Here is an 18,446-nt window from a genome sequence, read left to right as displayed (position 1 = left end):
TCATCACTTGGTATAGAGGACGGGTACAGGGTCATCACTCGGTACAGACGACGGGGTACAGGGTCATCACTTGGTACAGGCGACCGGGTACAGGATCATCACTCGGTACAGGGGGCGGGGTACAGGGTCATCACTCGGTACAGGGGGCGGGGTACAGGGTCATCACTCGGTACAGGGTCATCACTCGGTACAGAGGACGGGGTACAGGGTCATCACTCAGTACAGAGGACGGGGTACAGGGTCATCACGCGGTACAGGGTCATCACTCGGTACAGAGGACGGGGTACAGGGTCATCACGCGGTACAGGGGGCGGGGTACAGGGTCATCACTCGGTAGAGACGACAGGGTACAGGGTCATCAATCGGTACAGGGGACGAGACACAGGGTCATCAATCGGTACAGGGGACGAGACACAGGGTCATCACTCGGTACAGGGGATGAGGCACAGGGTCAGCACTCAGTACACGGTCATCGCTCGGTACAGGGGACGAGACACAGGGTCATCGCTCGGTACAGGCGACGGGGTACAGGGGACAGGGTACAGGGTCATCACTCGGTACAGGGGACGGGGTACAGGGTCACAACTCGGAACAGGGGACGAGGCACAGGGTCATCACTCGGTAAAGGCGACGGGGTACAGTGCCATCACTCGGTATAGGGGGCGAGGTACTGGGTCATCACTCGGTACAGGGGGCGGGGTACAGGGTCATCACTCGGTACAGGGTCATCACTCGGTACAGGGGGCGGGGTACAGGGTCATCACTCGGTACAGGGTCATCACTCGGTACAGGGGTGGGGTACAGGGTCATCACTCGGTACAGGGTCATCACTCGGTACAGGGGGTGAAGTACAGGGTCATCACTCGGAACAGGGGCCGGGTACAGGGTCATCATTCGGTACAGGGTCATCACTCGGAACAGGGGGCGGGGTACAGGGTCATCGCTCAGTACAGGGGGCGAGGCACAGGGTCATCACTCGGTACAGGGTCATCACTCGGTACAGGGGGCGAGGCACAGGGTCATCATTCGGTACAGGGTCATCACTCGGTACAGGCGACGGGGTACAGTGTCATCAGTCGGTATAGGGGGCGGGGTACAGGGTCATCACTCGGTACAGGGTCATCACTCGGTACAGGCGACGGGATACAGGGTCATCACTCGGTACAGACGACAGGGAACAGGGTCACCACTCGGTACAGGGGACGGGGTACAGGGTCATCAGTCGGTATAGAGGACACCACTCGGTACAGGGGACGGGGTACAGGGTCACAACTCGGAACAGGGGACGAGGCACAGGGTCATCACTCGGTACAGGGTCATCACTCGGTACAGGAGTTGAGGAACAGGGTCATCACTCGTTACAGGGGGTGGGCTACAGGGTGTTCACTCGATACAGGGTCATCACTCGGTACAGGATCATCACTCGGTACAGAGGACGAGAAACATGGTCATCACTCGGTACAGGATCATCACTCGGTACAGGGGGCGGGGTACAGGGTTATCACTCGGTACAGGATCATCACTCGGTACAGGGGGCGGGGTACAGGGTTATCACTCGGTACAGGGGGCGGGGTACAGGGTCATCACTCGGTACAGGGTCATGCCTCGGTACAGAGGACGGGGTACAGGGTGTTCACTTGGTACAGGGTCATCACTCGGTACAGGGGGCGAGGCACAGGATCATCACTCAGTACAGGGTCATCACTCGGCACAGGGGTTGAGGTACAGGGTCATCACTCGGTACAGGGTCATCACTCGGTACAGCGGGTGGGGTACAGTGTCATCACTCGATACTGGGGGTGGGGTACAGGGACATCACTCCGTACAGGGTCATCACTCGATACAGGGTCATCACTCGGTACAGCGGGTGGGGTACAGTGTCATCACTCGATACTGGGGGTGGGGTACAGGGACATCACTCGGTACAGGGACATCACTCGGTACAGGGGTTGAGGTACAGGGTCATCACTCGGTACAGGGTCATCACTCGGTACAGGGGTTGAGGTAGAGGGTCATCACTCGGTACAGCGGGTGGGGTACAGTGTCATCGCTCAGTACAGGGGGCGAGGCACAGGGTCATCATTCGGTACGGGGTCATCACTCGGTACAGGCGACGGGGTACAGTGTCATCACTCGGTATAGGGGGCGAGGTACAGGGTCATCAGTCAGTATAGAGGACAAGGTACAGGGTCATCACTCGGTACAGGCGACGGGGTACAGTGTCATCACTCGGTACAGGAGTTGAGGAACAGGGTCATCACCCGTTACAAGGGGTGGGGTACTGGCTCATCGCTCATTACAGGGGGTGGGCTACAGGGTCATCGCTCGGAACAGGGGGCGAGGCACAGGGTCATCCCACGGTACAGAGGACAGGGTACAGGGTGTTCACTCGGTACAGGGTCATCACTCGGTATAGGGGGCGAGGTACAGGGTCATCACTCGGTACAGGGGGTGGGGTACAGGGTCATCACTCGGTATAGGGGGCGAGGTACGGGGTCATCACTCTATACTGGGGTGGGGTACAGGGTCATCACTCGGTACAGGGGGCGAGGCACAGGATCATCATTCGGTACAGGGTCATCACTCGGTACAGGCGACGGGGTACAGTGTCATCACTCGGTATAGGGGGCGAGGTACAGTGCCATCACTCGGTATAGGGGGCGAGGTACTGGGTCATCACTCGGTACAGGGGACGAGACATAGGGTCATCACTCGGTACAGGGGACGAGACATAGGGTCATCACTCGGTACAGGCGACGGGGTACAGTGTCATCACTCGGTATAGGGGGCGAGGTACAGTGCCATCACTCGGTATAGGGGGCGAGGTACTGGGTCATCACTCGGTACAGGGGACGAGACATAGGGTCATCACTCGGTACAGGGGACGAGACACAGGGTCACCACTTGGTACAGGGGACGAGACATAGGGTCATCACTCGGTACAGGGGTTGAGGTACAGGGTCATCACTCGGTACAGGCGACGGGGTACAGGGTCATCACTCGGTACAGGGTCATCACTCGGTACAGGGGACAACACATAGGGTCATCACTTGGTACAGGGTCATCAGTCGGTACAGGGGACAACACATAGGGTCATCACTCGGTACAGGGTCATCACTCGGTACAGGGGGCGGGGTACAGGGACATCACTCGGTACAGGGGGCGGGGTACAGGGACATCACTCGGTACAGGGGACAAGACATAGGGTCATCACTCGGTACAGGGTCATCACTCGGTACAGGGACATCACTCGGTACAGGGGACAACACATAGGGTCATCACTCGATACTGGGGTGGGGTACAGGGTCATCACGGTACAGCAGGTGGGGTACAGGGTCATCGCTCAGTACAGGGGGCGAGGCACAGGGTCATCATTCGGTACAGGGTCATCACTCGGTACAGGCGACGGGGTACAGTGTCATCACTCGGTATAGGGGGCGAGGTACAGGGTCATCAGTCGGTATAGAGGACACCACTCGGTACAGGGGACGGGGTACAGGGTCACAACTCGGAACAGGGGACAAGGCACAGGGTCATCACTCGGTACAGGGTCATCACTCGGTACAGGAGTTGTGGAACAGGGTCATCACTCGTTACAGGGGGTGGGGTATAGGCTCATCGCTCATTACAGGGGGTGGGCTACAGGGTCATCGCTTGGTACAGGGGGCGAGGCACAGGGTCATCCCTCGGTATAGGGTGCGAGGTACAGGGTCATCATTCGGTACAGGGTCATCACTCGGTACAGGGGGCGAGGCACAGGATCATCATTCGGTACAGGGTCATCACTCAGTAAAGGCGACGGGGTACAGTGCCATCACTCGGTATAGGGGGCGAGGTACAGTGCCATCACTCGGTATAGGGGGCGAGGTACAGGGTCATCACTCGGTATAGAGGACAGGGTACAGGGTCATCACTCGGTACAGACGACAGGGTACAGGGTCATCACTCGGTATAGGGGGTGAGGTACAGGGTCATCACTCGGTACAGGGTCATCCCTCAGTACAGGGGATGGGGTACAGGGTCATCACTCGGTACAGGGTCATCACTCGGTACAGGGGACAAGACATAGGGTCATCACTCGGTACAGGGTCATCACTCGGTACAGTGGTTGAGGTCCAGGGTCACCACTCGGTACAGGGGACGGGGTACAGTGTCATCACTCAGTACAGGGGACAAGACATAGGGTCATCACTCGGTACAGGGTCATCATTCGGTACAGGGACATCACTCGGTACAGGGGACAACACATAGGGTCATCACTCGGTACAGGGTCATCACTCGGTACAGGGTCATCAAAGGTACAGGGGGCGGGGTACAGAGTCATCACGCGGTACAGGGTCATCACTCGGTACAGGGGGCGAGGTACAGGGACATCACTCGGTACAGGGGTTGGGGTACAGGGTCATCACTCGGTACAGGCGTTGAGGTACAGGGTCATCACTCGGAACAGGGGGCGAGGTACAGGGTCATCACTCGGAACAGGGTCATCACTCGGTACAGCGGGTGGGGTACAGGGTCATCACTCGGTACAGGGGGCGAGGCACAGGGTCATCATTCGGTACAGGGTCATCACTCGGTACAGGCGACGGGGTACAGTGTCATCACTCGGTATAGGGGGCGAGGTACAGGGTCATCAGTCGGTATAGAGGACGAGGTACAGGGTCATCACTCGGTACAGGCGACGGGATACAGGGTCATCACTCGGTACAGACGACAGGGAACAGGGTCATCACTCGGTACAGGGGACGGGGTACAGTGTCATCACTCGGTACAGGGTCATCACTTGGTACAGGGGACGAGACATAGGGTCATCACTCGGTACAGGGGACGAGACATAGGGTCATCACTCGGTACAGGGGGCGGGGTACAGGGTCATCACTCGGCACAGGGGGCGGGGTACAGGGTCATCACTCGGTACAGGGGTTGAGGTACAGGGTCATCACTTGGTATAGGGTCATCACTCGGTACAGGGGACAAGACATAGGGTCATCACTCGGTACAGGGGGCGGGGTACAGGGTCATTACTTGGTATGGTGGGTGGGGTACAGGGACATCACTCGGTACAGGGTCATCACTCGATACTGGGGGTGGGGTATGTGGTCATCACTCGGTACAGGCGACAGGGTACAGGGTTATCACTCGGTACAGAGGACGGGGTACAGGATCATCACTCGGTACAGAGGACGAGGCACAGGGTCATCACTCGGTACAGGGTCATCACTCGGTACCGGGTCATCATTCGGTACAGGGGACGAGACACAGGGTCATCACTCGGTACAGGGGACGAGACACAGGGTCATCACTCGGTACAGGGTCATCACTCGATACTGGGGGTGGGGTATGGGGTCATCACTCGGTACAGGCGACAGGGTACAGGGTCATCACTCGGTACAGGGGGCAGGGTACAGGGTTATCACTCGGTACAGAGGACGGGGTACAGGATCATCACTCGGTACAGAGGACGAGGCACAGGGTCATCACTCGGTACAGGGTCATCACTCGGTACCGGGTCATCATTCGGTACAGGGGACGAGACACAGGGTCATCACTCGGTACAGGGGACGAGACACAGGGTCATCACTCGGTACAGGGTCATCACTCGGTACAGGGGGCGGGGTTCAGGGTCATCACTCGATACTGGGGTTGGGGTACAGGGTCATCAATCGGTACAGGGGGCGGGGCACAGGGTCATCAATCGGTACAGGGTGTAGGGTCCAGGGTCAACAGTTGGTACAGGGGTTGGGGTACAGGGTCATCACTCGGTACAGGGGTTGAGGTACAGGGTCATCACTCGGTACAGGGTCATCACTCGGTACAGGGGTTGAGGTACAGGGTCATCACTCGGTACAGAGTCATCACTCGGTACAGGGTCATCACTCGGTACAGGGGACGAGACACAGGGTCATCACTCGGTACAGGGGACGAGACACAGGATCATCACTCGGTACAGGGGACGAGACACAGGGTCATCACTCGGTACAGGGGACGAGACACAGGGTCATCACTCGGTACAGGGGACGAGACACAGGGTCATCACTCGGTACAGGGGGTGGGGTATAGGGTCATCACTCAGAACAGGGTCATCACTCGATACTGGGGTTGGGGTACAGGGTCATTACTTGGTACAGGGGTTGAGGTACAGGGTCATCACTCGGTACAGGGTCATCACTCGGTACAGCGGGTGGGGTACAGGGTCATCACTCGGTACAGGGTCATCACTCGGTACAACGGGAGGGGTACAGGGTCATCACTCGGTACAGGGTCATCACTCGGTACAGCGGGTGGGGTACAGGGTCATCACTCGGTACAGGGGACATGGTACAGGGTCCTCACTCGGTACAGGGGTTGGGTACAGTGTCATCACTCAGTACAGAGGACATGGTACAGGGTCATCACTCGGTACAGGAGCTGAGGTACAGGGTCAACACTCGGTACAGGCGATGGGATACAGGGTCATAACTCGGTACAGGAGACCGGGTACAGGGTCATCACTCGGTACAGGGGGTGGGTATATGGCCTCCCTATCTCTGTAACCTCCTCCACTCCCTAAAACCCTCCCTATCTCTGTAACCTTCTCCAACCCCGATACCCCTCCCTATCTCTGTAATCTCCTCCAGCTCCAACACACCTCATCTCTGTAACTTCCTCCAGCCCCTACACCCCTCCCTATCTCTGTAACCTCCTCCAGCCCCTACAGCCCTATCTCTGTATCCTCCTCCAGCCCCTACACACCTCCCTATCTCTGTAACCTCCTCCAGCCCCTACAACCCTGCCTCTCTCGATAACCTCCTCCACTCCCTAAAACTCTCCCTATCTCTGTAACCTCCTCCAGCCCCTACAACCCTCCCTATCTCTGTAACCTCCTCCAGCCCCTACAACCCTCCCTATCTCTGTAACCTCCTCCAGCCCCTACAACCCTATCTCTGTAACCTCCTCCAGCCCCTACACCCCTCCCTTTCTCTGTAACCTCCTCCAGCCCCTACACCCCTCCCTATCTCTGTAACCTCCTCCAGCCCCTACAACCCTCCCTATCTCTGTAAGCTCTAGTCCCTACAACCCTCCTTATCTCAGTAACCTCCTCCAGCCCCTACACCCCTCTATCTCTGTAACCTCCTCCAGCACCTACACCCCTATCTCTGTAACCTCCTCCAACCCCGATACCCCTCCCTATCTCTGTAACCTCCTCCAACCCTCCTTATTTCTGTAACTTCCTCCAGCCCCTACAACCCTCCCTATCTCTGTAACCTCCTCCAGCCTCCAACAACCCTCCTTATCTCTGTAACCTCCTCCAGCCCCTACAACCCTCCCTATCTATGTAACCTCCTCCAGCCCCCACACCCCTCCCTATCTCTGTAACCTCCTCCGGCCCCTACACCCCTCCCTATCTCTGTAACCTCCTCCAGCCCCTACACCCCTCCCTATCTCTGTAACCTCCTCCAGCCCCTACAACCCTCCCTATCTCTGTAACCTCCTCCAGCCCCTACGCCCCTCCCTATCCCTGTAACCTCCTCCAGCCCCTACACCCCTCCCTATCTCTGTAACCTCCGCCAGCACCTACACCCCTATCTGTGTAAGCTCCTCCACTCGCTAAAACCCTCCCTATCTCTGTAACCTTCTCCAACCCCGATACCCCTCCCTATCTCTGTAACCTCCTCCAACCCTCCCTATCTCTGTAATCTCCTCCAGCCCCAACACACCTCATCTCTGTAACTTCCTCCAGCCCCTACAACCCTATCTCTGTAACCTCCTCCAGCCCCTACACCCCTCCCTATCTCTGTAACCTCCTCCAGCCCCTACAGCCCTCCCTATCTCTGTAACCTCCTCCAGCCCCTACACACCTCCCTGTCTCTGTAACCTCCTCCAGACCCTACACCCCTCCCTATCTCTGTAACCTCCTCCAGCCCCTACAACCCTGCCTCTCTCGATAACCTCCTCCACTCCCTAAAACCCTCCCTATCTCTGTAACCTCCTCCAGCCCCTACAACCCTGCCTCTCTCTATAACCTCCTCCACTCCCTAAAACCCTCCCTATCTCTGTAACCTCCTCCAGCCCCTACAACCCTCCCTATCTCTGTAACTTCCTCCAGCCCCTACAACCCTATCTCTGTAACCTCCTCCAGCCCCTACACCCCTCCCTATCTCTGTAACCTCCTCCAGCCCCTACACCCCCCCCTATCTCTGTAACCTCCTCCAGCCCCTACAACCCTCCCTATCTCTGTAAGCTCTAGTCCCTACAACCCTCCCTATCTCAGTAACCTCCTCCAGCCCCTACACCCCTCTATCTCTGTAACCTCCTCCAGCACCTACACCCCTATCTCTGTAACCTCCTCCAACCCCGATACCCCTCCCTATCTCTGTAACCTCCTCCAACCCTCCTTATTTCTGTAACTTCCTCCAGCCCCTACAACCCTCCCTATCTCTGTAACCTCCTCCAGCCTCCAACAACCCTCCTTATCTCTGTAACCTCCTCCAGCCCCTACAACCCTCCCTATCTATGTAACCTCCTCCAGCCCCCACACCCCTCCCTATCTCTGTAACCTCCTCCGGCCCCTACACCCCTCCCTATCTCTGTAACCTCCTCCGGCCCCTACACCCCTCCCTATCTCTGTAACCTCCTCCAGCCCCTGCACCCCTCCCTATCTCTGTAACCTCCTCCAGCTCCTACGCCCCTCCCTATCCCTGTAACCTCCTCCAGCCCCTACACCCCTCCCTATCTCTGTAACCTCCTACAATCCTCCGAGATCTCTGCGCCCCTCCAATTTCGGCCTCTTGACCACCCCCCGATTCCTATCGCTCCACCATTGGCGGCCGGGCCTTCAGCTGCCTGTGTGGCCGGGGGGGCTAAGCTCTGGAATTCCCTCCCCAAACCTCTCCACCTCTCCGTCACTCTCACGTCCTTTCAGATGCTGCTGTGGACCGGCTGAAGCCTATCCTCACCCGTCCTAATGTGCTTCACGTGGGGTGTGTGTCTGAGTGATGCTCCTGGCCAACACTTTGGGTTGTTTTTAACAGCGTTAAAGGCGCTATATAAATGCAGCCTTCACTCACCTCCAGTCGCAGCCGGGCCAGGTGCAGGCGAAGGGTTTTTCTCCAGTGTGCCGCCGGTTGTGGGCCTTGAGGTGACTGCTCTTACTGTACATCTTGCTGCAGCCAGGGAAGGAACACTTGTGCACCTTCAGCAGCTCGGGAGGGGTGAAGGGGGCCGCTTTGCTGGGCGATTCACGCTGCCCCTGGGCCGACAGCTTGGCAGCGATGCGGACGAACTGTCGGGGGGGCGCAGAGGGGGTGACCTGGGGCACCAGGGCGTAGGTCTGTCCCTGGACACTGACCAGGAGTTGGGGCAGCAGCCCGTGCCCCTCCTTCACACACTGCAGCTGCAGGAGGAGGGCGGAGGGACCCGGTGAGGGCAGGGGGAGCTGCTCCCCATCCCCAGGCTGCTGCTGCTGCGGCTGCAACTGCTGACCCTCCGAGGCTCCCAGGACCGGGCAGCCTCCCTGCGCCTCCTGGTTCAATCGGACAGGCCAGCGGCCGGGGTCTGACACCTCCCCCTTCAGCGACAGGCCGGTCTTCTCCAGGAGGAACTCCTCGATCTCGTCCAGGGTGGGCTGGAAACTCCGGGACGAGCGGGGCTGGAATGTGGGGAGCTGCAGCTCGGAGCTGCTCTGCTGGGCCAGCAGGTAATTGATGAAGCCCTGGTCGGGCGGAGGGCACTCGGTCTCCGGGAAGCTGTGGCTGGATCCGTCGCTGTCATATTCCCAGAGCAGCGAGCGCGCAGATTCCTGGAGCTGGGAATTCAGCTCAGCATCGCTGTAGAAGAACGTGCCCATGCGGGGGTTAACGCCAACGCTGTCCCAGTCGCAACCTCTCCAGGAAACACAGGTTGGCACTTGATTCAAAGCTGCCAAGAGGAAACAGAAACCAGAATGAGATCCAAAAGTATCCCCATCAAACACTCCCAGGACAGGTACAGCACAGAGTTAGATACAGTGCAAAGCTCCCTCTACACTGTCTCCATCAAACACTCCCAGGACAGGTACAGCACGGTGTTAGATACAGAGTAAAGCTCACTCTACACCGTCCCCATCAAACACTCCCAGGACAGGTACAGCACGGGGTTAGATACAGAGTAAATCTCCCTCTACACTGTCCCCATCAAACACTCCCAGGACAGGTACAGCACGGGGTTAGATACAGAGTAAAGCTGCCTCTACACCGTCCCCATCAAACACTCCCAGGACAGGTACAGCACGGGGTTAGATACAGAGTAAAGCTCACTCTACACCGTCCCCATCAAACACTCCCAGGACAGGTACAGCACGGGGTTAGATACAGAGTAAAGCTCCCTCTACACTGTCCCCATCAAACACTCCCAGGACAGGTACAGCACGGAGTTAGATAGAGTAAAGCCCTCTGCACACTGAATCACAGAATCTTAATGGCACAGGAGCAGGTCATTCAGCCCATCGTCTCTGCACCGGCTCTCCAGATGAGCATTATGACCTAGTGCCATTGCCTTGCCTGTTCCCTGTACCCCTGCACGTTGTTTCTATTCAAATAACCATCTAATGTCCTCTTGAAAGCCTCGATTGAACCTGCCTCCCCCACACTTCCAGGCTGTACGTTCCAGACCTGAACCACTGGCTGTGTGAAAAAGTTTATTTCTCACGTCACACTTGCTTCCTTTGCAAATCACTTTAAATCTGTGCCCTCTCGTTCTTGATCCTTCTACGAGCGGGAACAGCTTCTCCCGATCTACTCTGTCCAGCCCCCTCACGGTTTTGAACATCTCTATCAAATCTCCTCTCAGCCTTCTCCTCTCCAAGGAGAACAGTCCCAACCTCTCCAATCTATCCTCATAGCTGAAGTTTCTCATCCCTGGAACCATTCTTGTAAACCTCTTCTGCTCTCTCTCCAATGTGTTCACATCCTTCCTATAATGTGGTGCCCAGAGCTGTGCACAATACTCCAGCTGAGGTCTAATGACCCACAGCAATCCACAATTGCAAACCTGACACACCTTGCTCTGCTTCCCTTGTGAATTCCCAGTGCCTGTTTAAGGTGTTGTGGGTGTTTACCTGAAGTGCAGTCCAGCACTGTCCTGGGACAGGGTGTCTACCTGAGTGTGTGGACCCTCTGCAATAGGAGCTCAGTCAATGTTCGCTGTAGTCTGTCAATCAGGTGTGAGGCTATCCTGTTGTTGAGGTAAAGGAGGAACGAATCACCCTCTGTCCCTAACTGTTCCTGCCTCACGCCTGCTCTCTCTCACTCTCCCTTGCTCCGTGTACTCGATGCTGAAGGGGATTGCTCCTTCTGCAGCTCTTTCTCACTCACTCTTATTTAAAGAGCCTCAACCAGTGCCCCAGTCACTCCCATGAATAATAAAAACTATTTGAGAATCCGACACAGATCAGGGCATCTCATTGGCCCGCGGCTGAGAGACTTGTTGCTTTTCTCTTAGCAATTGGCCGTGGATTATCTGGGGAACTTTCTGACAATGCATCAAGCGTCCTCCCTCCTGTTAATTTGCAACCAGGTCGCTCTGTAACTGAGCAAATAGCAGCACGGTTTATCAGAATTTAATCTCACACAAAACACAGCTAACAGGACTTGCATTGCTATAGCACTTAGGCACCACCTCAGGACATCCCAGAATGCTTCATAGCTCCTGAGAGTGCTGACCCTCCCACAGTGCGGCACTCCCTCAGCACTGACCCTCCGACAGTGCGGCACTCCCTCAGCACTGACCCTCCGACAGTGCGGCACTCCCTCAGCACTGACCCTCCGACAGTGCGGCACTCCCTCAGCACTGACCCTCCGACAGTGCGGCGCTCCCTCAGCACTGACCCTCCGACAGTGCGGCGCTCCCTCAGTACTGACCCTCCGACAGTGCGGTGCTTCCTCAGTACTGACCCTCCGACAGTGCGGCACTCCCTCAGCACTGACCCTCCGACAGTGCGGCACTCCCTCAGCACTGACCCTCCCACAGTGCGGCACTCCCTCAGCACTGACCCTCCGACAGTGCGGCGCTCCCTCAGCACTGACCCTCCGACAGTGCGGCGCTCCCTCAGCACTGACCCTCCGACAGTGCGGCGCTCCCTCAGTACTGACCCTCCGACAGTGCGGTGCTTCCTCAGTACTGACCCTCCGACAGTGCGGCACTCCCTCAGCACTGACCCTCCGACAGTGCGGCACTCCCTCAGCACTGACCCTCCCACAGTGCGGCACTCCCTCAGCACTGACCCTCCGACAGTGCGGCGCTCCCTCAGCACTGACCCTCCGACAGTGCGGCGCTCCCTCAGTACTGACCCTCCGACAGTGCGGCGCTCCCTCAGGACTGACCCTCCGACAGTGCGGCTCTCCCTCAGCACTGACCCTCCGACAGTGCGGCGCTCCCTCAGCGCTGACCCTCCGACAGTGCGGCACTCCCTCAGCACTGACCCTCCGACAGTGCGGCGCTCCCTCAGCACTGACCCTCTGACAGTGCGGCGCTCCCTCAGCACTGACCCTCCGACAGTGCGGCTCTCCCTCAGCACTGACCCTCCGACAGTGCGGCTCTCCCTCAGCGCTGACCCTCCGACAGTGCGGGGCTCCCTCAGCGCTGACCCTCCGACAGTGCGGCGCTCCCTCAGCACTGACCCTCCGACAGCGCGGCACTCCCTCAATACTGACCCTCCGACAGTGCAGCGCTCCCTCAGCACTGACCCTCCGACAGTGCGGCGCTCCCTCAGCACTGACCCTCCGACAGTGCGGCACTCCCTCAATACTGACCCTCTGACAGTGCGGCGCTCCCTCAGCACTGACCCTCCGACAGTGCAGCGCTCCCTCAGCACTGACCCTCCGACAGTGCGGCGCTCCCTCAGCACTGACCCTCCGACAGTGCGGCGCTCCCTCAGTACTGACCCTCCGACAGTGCGGCACTGCCTCAGCACTGACCCTCCGACAGTGCGGCGCTCCCTCAGCACTGACCCTCCGACAGTGCGGCGCTCCCTCAGTACTGACCCTTCGACAGTGCGGCGCTCCCTCAGCACTGACCCTCCGACAGTGCGGCGCTCCCTCAGCGCTGACCCTCCGACAGTGCGGCGCTCCCTCAGCACTGACCCTCCGACAGTGCGGCGCTCCCTCAGCACTGACCCTCTGACAGTGCGGCGCTCCCTCAGCACTGACCCTCCGACAGTGCGGCGCTCCCTCAGTACTGACCCTCCCACAGTGCGGCGCTCCCTCAGTACTGACCCTCTGACAGTGCGGCGCTCCCTCAGTACTGACCCTCTGACAGTGCGGCGCTCCCTCAGTACTGACCCTCTGACAGTGCGGCGCTCCCTCAGTACTGACCCTCCGACAGTGCGGCTCTCCCTCAGCACTGACCCTCCGACAGTGCGGCTCTCCCTCAGCGCTGACCCTCCGACAGTGCGGGGCTCCCTCAGCGCTGACCCTCCGACAGTGCGGCGCTCCCTCAGCACTGACCCTCCGACAGCGCGGCACTCCCTCAATACTGACCCTCCGACAGTGCAGCACTCCCTCAGCACTGACCCTCCGACAGTGCGGCGCTCCCTCAGCACTGACCCTCCGACAGTGCGGCACTCCCTCAATACTGACCCTCTGACAGTGCGGCGCTCCCTCAGCACTGACCCTCCGACAGTGCGGCGCTCCCTCAGCACTGACCCTCCGACAGTGCGGCACTCCCTCAGCACTGACCCTCCGACAGTGCGGCGCTCCCTCAGTACTGACCCTCCGACAGTGCGGCACTCCCTCAGCACTGACCCTCCGACAGTGCAGCACTCCCTCAGCGCTGACCCTCCGACAGTGCGGCGCTCCCTCAGCACTGACCCTCCGACAGTGTGGCGCTCCCTCATCGCTGACCCTCCAACAATGCGGCGCTTCCTCAGCACTGACCCTCCGACAGTGTGGCGCTCCCTCATCGCTGACCCTCCAACAATGCGGCGCTCCCTCAGCGCTGACCCTCCGACAATGCGGCGCTTCCTCAATATAGACCCTCTGACAGTGTGGCACTCCCTCAATACAGACTCTCTGACAGTATGCCAGTGAGAATCAGTGTTTTGTTGCGGGGGGGGGGGGGGGTGGTTGGAGAATGGAACTGTATCCAGTTAGATTCACGTGATGGGCTGTTTGGAATTGGAGACAAAACATTTGCAGAGCCAGTGTTTAAGACATAAACAAGGTAGAAAATCCTTTCATGAAGTAACAGTACAGGAGACGCAAATCCTTTTGCAGTGACAGATGTTGTGTGGAGTAGTGCGTCAACTGTCAGATAGGGTAGTTCAAAAACAAGGGCCACTGACCTCTGGTTCATTCCATACTTTCCCAATTCTCCCTCTTCAGACACCACGCCGAGCTCTCAATCTCTCTCACATTAGCAGAATTGGTAAATATCGACAGGGTGAGAGAGTGTGCAGTGGCGGTAATCTCAGCTGACCCTGACCCTGCAAACGGAGCAGATGGGAACTGGAGGCTGAGGGACCCCCAGGATACTGGGGGAAATGGGGAGGAGGGGGGGGGGGGGGCTGAGAGTGCACAGGTTACCCTCTGTCAGGTTACCCTCGCGGCTTTATCGCTCACGAGCTAACTCGCCTGCCCACAGTGTCTGCTGTACGTTGGTTCCCAGGTCTCAGTCCTGATAACAGGGGGGATGGTCAGTCTGTGACACCAGGGAGAGAAAAGGCCCAGCCTCCGCTCCCCTGAGTGGTTTCACGGGGAGTGCTGAAGGAATTGGACTGGGGGTGGGTGGGGGGTGGGTGGGGGGTGGAGAAAAAAAAACATTGTGTCTTTTTCCTGATGCAGCCATTGGCCAACGTATAAGGGCGAGTCGATGGGCCGAATGACCCCCATTCTGTGCCGTAACGACCCCTTGAATTCTGATGTCAACATCTGTAGTGGGAAGTGCCTATGTAAACATGTCACGTTACAATGGCGCGGGAGTGCCCTTGGCTGTTGACCCCCACTGCGAAGCGGGCGGGCGGGCGGGCGGGCGATGGGAGCCAGACTCTCCCGGAAGATTCCAGAGGCGCCCGGGCATCCGCGTCCTGAGGGAAGAGGGAGGGAGGTGGGTCACCTGGTGCCCCTACCACCTTGCCGATGCCCACCCACCAGCCCATTACGGGGCTGCCGCCATTCACAGTTGGCCCCCCCCCCACCCCCCTTCCTTCCTCCGCAGTGGTATCTCCCTGTTGCTCCCTCCAGCCTCTGTTCAATGGAATCTCTCACTCTCCCCACACCACCCCCCCAACACCCCCGCACCATCTCTCAGGATGGTATCGTCCACTACACCCCTCTCTCTCCCCCTCTCCCCCCCGTTCAATGGTCGCTTCCAAAGTCGTCAATCCAAGATGGCGGCGGCAGCGAGTGAGGCCGTTGCGAACGGCGGTAACCGGCTGCAATTGTATCCTTTTATCAAACTACCTCCGCAACCCCCCCCCCCACCCCACCCCCACCCCGGTTAGCCGGAGTTTGTGACGCGAATTCTCGGGAGCGGCGAATGGAGAGTTGCGGGGCGGGAGGTGCGGGATAGCAGACAAACGGAGACTGCGGGAGCCCAGCGCGTCGTCCGGCATTGCGCTGGCAACCCAGCGCGCATGCCCGATGAGCCGCAGCATGCTGGGAGATGTAGGCTGGTCGGTACTGTGCGTGCTCGCTGGCGCGCAGCATGCCGGGAGATGTAGGCTGGTCGGTACAGCGCATGCCCGCTGAGCCACAGCATGCTGGGGTGGGTGGGGATATAGGCTGGTTGGTACTGCGCATGGTCGCTGACCCGCAGCATGCTGGGAGCTGTAGACTGGTCGTTCCTGTGCACAGAGCAGTCGGCTGTCTTCCGCTGCGCATGTCCAGTGCAGCTCGGCCGTCAATGCGCATGCCCATTGAGCTGCAGCATCCTGGGAGCTGTAGTTTCTCCACCACTGATGCAGGAGACCAGATTTGCTGCACCTTACACCAGAAAGGGGCAGTTTTAGTTTTGAGTCCCTTTCACTGCAGTCCACAGGAATACTTAGAGGTTACTTTATTTTTTTGGTGAGCTTGCCATCCCCAGCAGAGGTACTGTCGAGACTGTGGCTCTCTCTCTCTCTCTCCCTTTCCACAACCCTCCTTAACACGGTGATCCCAGTGACCTGAGTGTGCCTTTTCCCTCAGTGCTGGAGGCACAGATCGCTCTCGGATCGCTCATGCCAGACTCTGAGCCACGCAAAGGGGGAATCAGCAAAGCGCTGTCTCTGCGGGGCTCCGAGCTCCGGGTGTAAGTGTTGGCCTTCGTTTCACAGTCGTACGAGAGAGGGGGTGCGGAGGGAGGGAGGGAGGGAGATTTACCAGGACCAGGTTCCTGGGGACGGTCAGTTCACGCGGAGGGACTGGGAGGAGCCGGGATTGTTCTCCTTTAGAGCGGAGAAGGTTAAGGGGGGAGATTGAATCGAGGCGTTCAGAATCACGAGGGGGGTTTGGATCGAAGTCAATAAGGAGGAAGTGTTTCCAGTGGCAGGAGGGTCGGTAACCAAAGTGGGGGGGGGGAGGGGAGGGAGAGACAGATTTATTCATCGATGGGATGGGGGATCGAGTGCAATGAATTCTGCGGGGAGGGATTGTTTGCTGTTGAACCGATTCCCTATCTTCCTCTTCTCTGCAGCCACTGGGAGGCGGAGGAGGCTCGCATCCTTCGTGTATCTGTCAGCTCCTTCCTCGATCACCTGGCACTCGTCCTGCAGACCATGGACAGATTTGGGCCCCCCCTCTCCGGGTAGAGGCAGGACGGCGGTGGATCGGAGGGACGCTCTGTCGCCAAAAAAAAAAACCAACCTTCAGCACGAGGACCGTCCACTCAGCAGCGGGGACACGTTTTTCTACCTTATCGAACTGCCGTAGCACAGCTGAGCCGCCAACACCGGATGCAGACACACGCGTGGATCAACCCATTCCGGCAAAGGCCCGGGACTGGGATCGAGACAAGAGGCTTCCTTTCCCCGCTGCCCGGCGTGGGTTATCTACGAGTGAGTGTGTGTGTGGTGCACACTCCCAATTTTCACCCAGAGTTAAATGTGGGTGGGGAGGCCAGGCAAGGCACTGACACCCATGGGTGCTCTCACCTAGCAGAACAAACTCCACGGTGTGAAGATGCAGGGGCACGTTACATTGGACAGTAATGCATTCCGGGTGAATATGACCCAGTGTGATGAAACTAGGGTTAAAAAGCAGTCGAATAAAAAAGATATGGACAGTCAGGACAATTCACTTCCTCTTTGTATGTGAAACTCATTAAAACCCCATCAGGAGCTGGAACATTTCCCTTTGATGAAGCAAGTGCCTTCCCCTTTTTCAACAGCTGAGGCACCCAGGTCAGGCTTGGTGCTAAATGCAGAACGTGAGGTGCACACTGTCCCACACACCCTTCACGGCGCTGGCTCAGCTTGACATACGCTCACTGGCAGGGAGGGGGAAGTGACCCCTCGTGAAGTCCAGCTCGCATCCCGTGGGAAAACGGAAGGAAGGGTGCGTTTGGGACGAGGGGGAGAATCTGTTCCGGTGGATCTGGCACTCCAGATCCCACCAACCGCCCCCCACAATTCCCACTCTCCACCCCCACCCCCCCCACCCCGCCACTCCCCCCACACACTCTCTATCTCGTGTTCCGACGAGACAGATTGCACAGCTTAGGCTGCGATTCAGTAAGGTGACAGATGCACTGAGGGCTGTCCTCACAGACAGAGACGTCAAACCTGCTGTTTCAAACCAGTTTTATTCATTTTCATCACTAAAATGTTACTTAAACATAGCTCAGCATTTAGTACATCATGCGGTGGGGAGAAGTGGTGGGGGGTGGAATCTGTACACACCCCCCTCCCTCCCCTCAGAGCAATATAAAATCAGAATTTCATCGAGATATATATTATACAAATAACTGCGAGAGATTTCTCAGACAGAGTCGATTCATTAAAGATAAATCAGGTACACCTCACCCCACACTGACCCAGCGAGAAACAGGACTTCACCCTCAACCTCACCCCACACTGACCCAGCGCGAAACAGGACTTCACCCCCAACCTCACCCCACATTGACCCAGCGAGAAACTGACCCCCCCCGCCCACCCCACACACACTGACCCAGCGAGAAACTGACTCCCCCCCCCCCACCCCACACACACTGACCCAGCGAGAAACTGACCCCCCCCCACCCCACACACACTGACCCAGCGAGAAACTGACTCCCCCCCCCACCCCACACACACTGACCCAGCGAGAAACTGGCTCCCCCCCCCCCCACAGACCCATGAGGAACAGTTAGGGATGCGTGGAGGGGTTGGTGGGTGTCCACTGGACCCAATGCTACATATTAACGCTGTGTCTGATCCACTTAAACCCTAGCTGTGGGTTGGGAAATGCAGCCAGCCATCAGGAGAGAAACCCGCTTTGCAGGGAGCCAGACAGAGAGAGCAGGGGCTGACACACAAC

At 58.1% G+C, this 18,446-nt stretch overlaps 2 protein-coding genes across 3 annotated transcripts in view; one reads left to right on the top strand and one right to left on the bottom strand.

The window, feature by feature from the left end:
• The window catches only part of LOC121274255 (Krueppel-like factor 15), a 32,923-nt gene extending 18,179 nt beyond the window's left edge, over nucleotides 1-14,744 (bottom strand). The window contains exons 1-2 of one of the 2 annotated variants that reach the window (XM_041181463.1): nucleotides 14,297-14,744; nucleotides 9,048-9,897 (exon numbers count right to left, since the gene is read on the bottom strand). In XM_041181463.1, the coding sequence (XP_041037397.1) occupies nucleotides 9,048-9,826 (779 nt within the window). In that variant the 5' untranslated portion in view covers nucleotides 9,827-9,897; nucleotides 14,297-14,744. Of the gene's footprint in view, nucleotides 1-9,047; nucleotides 9,898-11,074; nucleotides 11,300-14,296 lie in introns of those variants that run through there. The other variant, XM_041181464.1, reaches the window with a different exon arrangement.
• Nucleotides 14,745-15,298: 554 nt separating this feature from the next.
• Nucleotides 15,299-17,218, top strand: LOC121274256 (EKC/KEOPS complex subunit LAGE3). The gene is made up of 3 exons (XM_041181465.1): nucleotides 15,299-15,393; nucleotides 16,114-16,242; nucleotides 16,627-17,218. The coding sequence occupies exons 1-3, from the start codon at nucleotides 15,341-15,343 to the stop codon at nucleotides 16,739-16,741; spliced, it is 297 nt and encodes a 98-aa protein (XP_041037399.1). The 5' UTR covers nucleotides 15,299-15,340; the 3' UTR covers nucleotides 16,742-17,218.
• Nucleotides 17,219-18,446: the final 1,228 nt, after the last annotated feature.

This window comes from Carcharodon carcharias (genome assembly GCF_017639515.1).
Source record: "Carcharodon carcharias isolate sCarCar2 chromosome 35 unlocalized genomic scaffold, sCarCar2.pri SUPER_35_unloc_5, whole genome shotgun sequence".
NCBI lineage: Eukaryota > Metazoa > Chordata > Chondrichthyes > Lamniformes > Lamnidae > Carcharodon > Carcharodon carcharias.
The sequence above is the reverse complement of the archived record's forward strand: the minus strand, read 5'-3'. Positions and strand labels throughout refer to the sequence as shown.

What these genes read in the sequence shown, in the direction of transcription:
- LOC121274256 (XM_041181465.1), top strand. Translation starts at nt 15,341, where the DNA reads ATGGCGGCGGCAGCGAGTGAGGCCGTTGCGAACGGCGGTAACCGGCTG. An exon ending in GGCGGTAACCGGCTGCAATT is followed by an intron (nt 15,394 to 16,113) that starts GTATCCTTTTAT and finishes CGGTGATCCCAG; the next exon opens with TGACCTGAGTGTGCCTTTTC. An exon ending in CGGGGCTCCGAGCTCCGGGT is followed by an intron (nt 16,243 to 16,626) that starts GTAAGTGTTGGC and finishes TCTTCTCTGCAG; the next exon opens with CCACTGGGAGGCGGAGGAGG.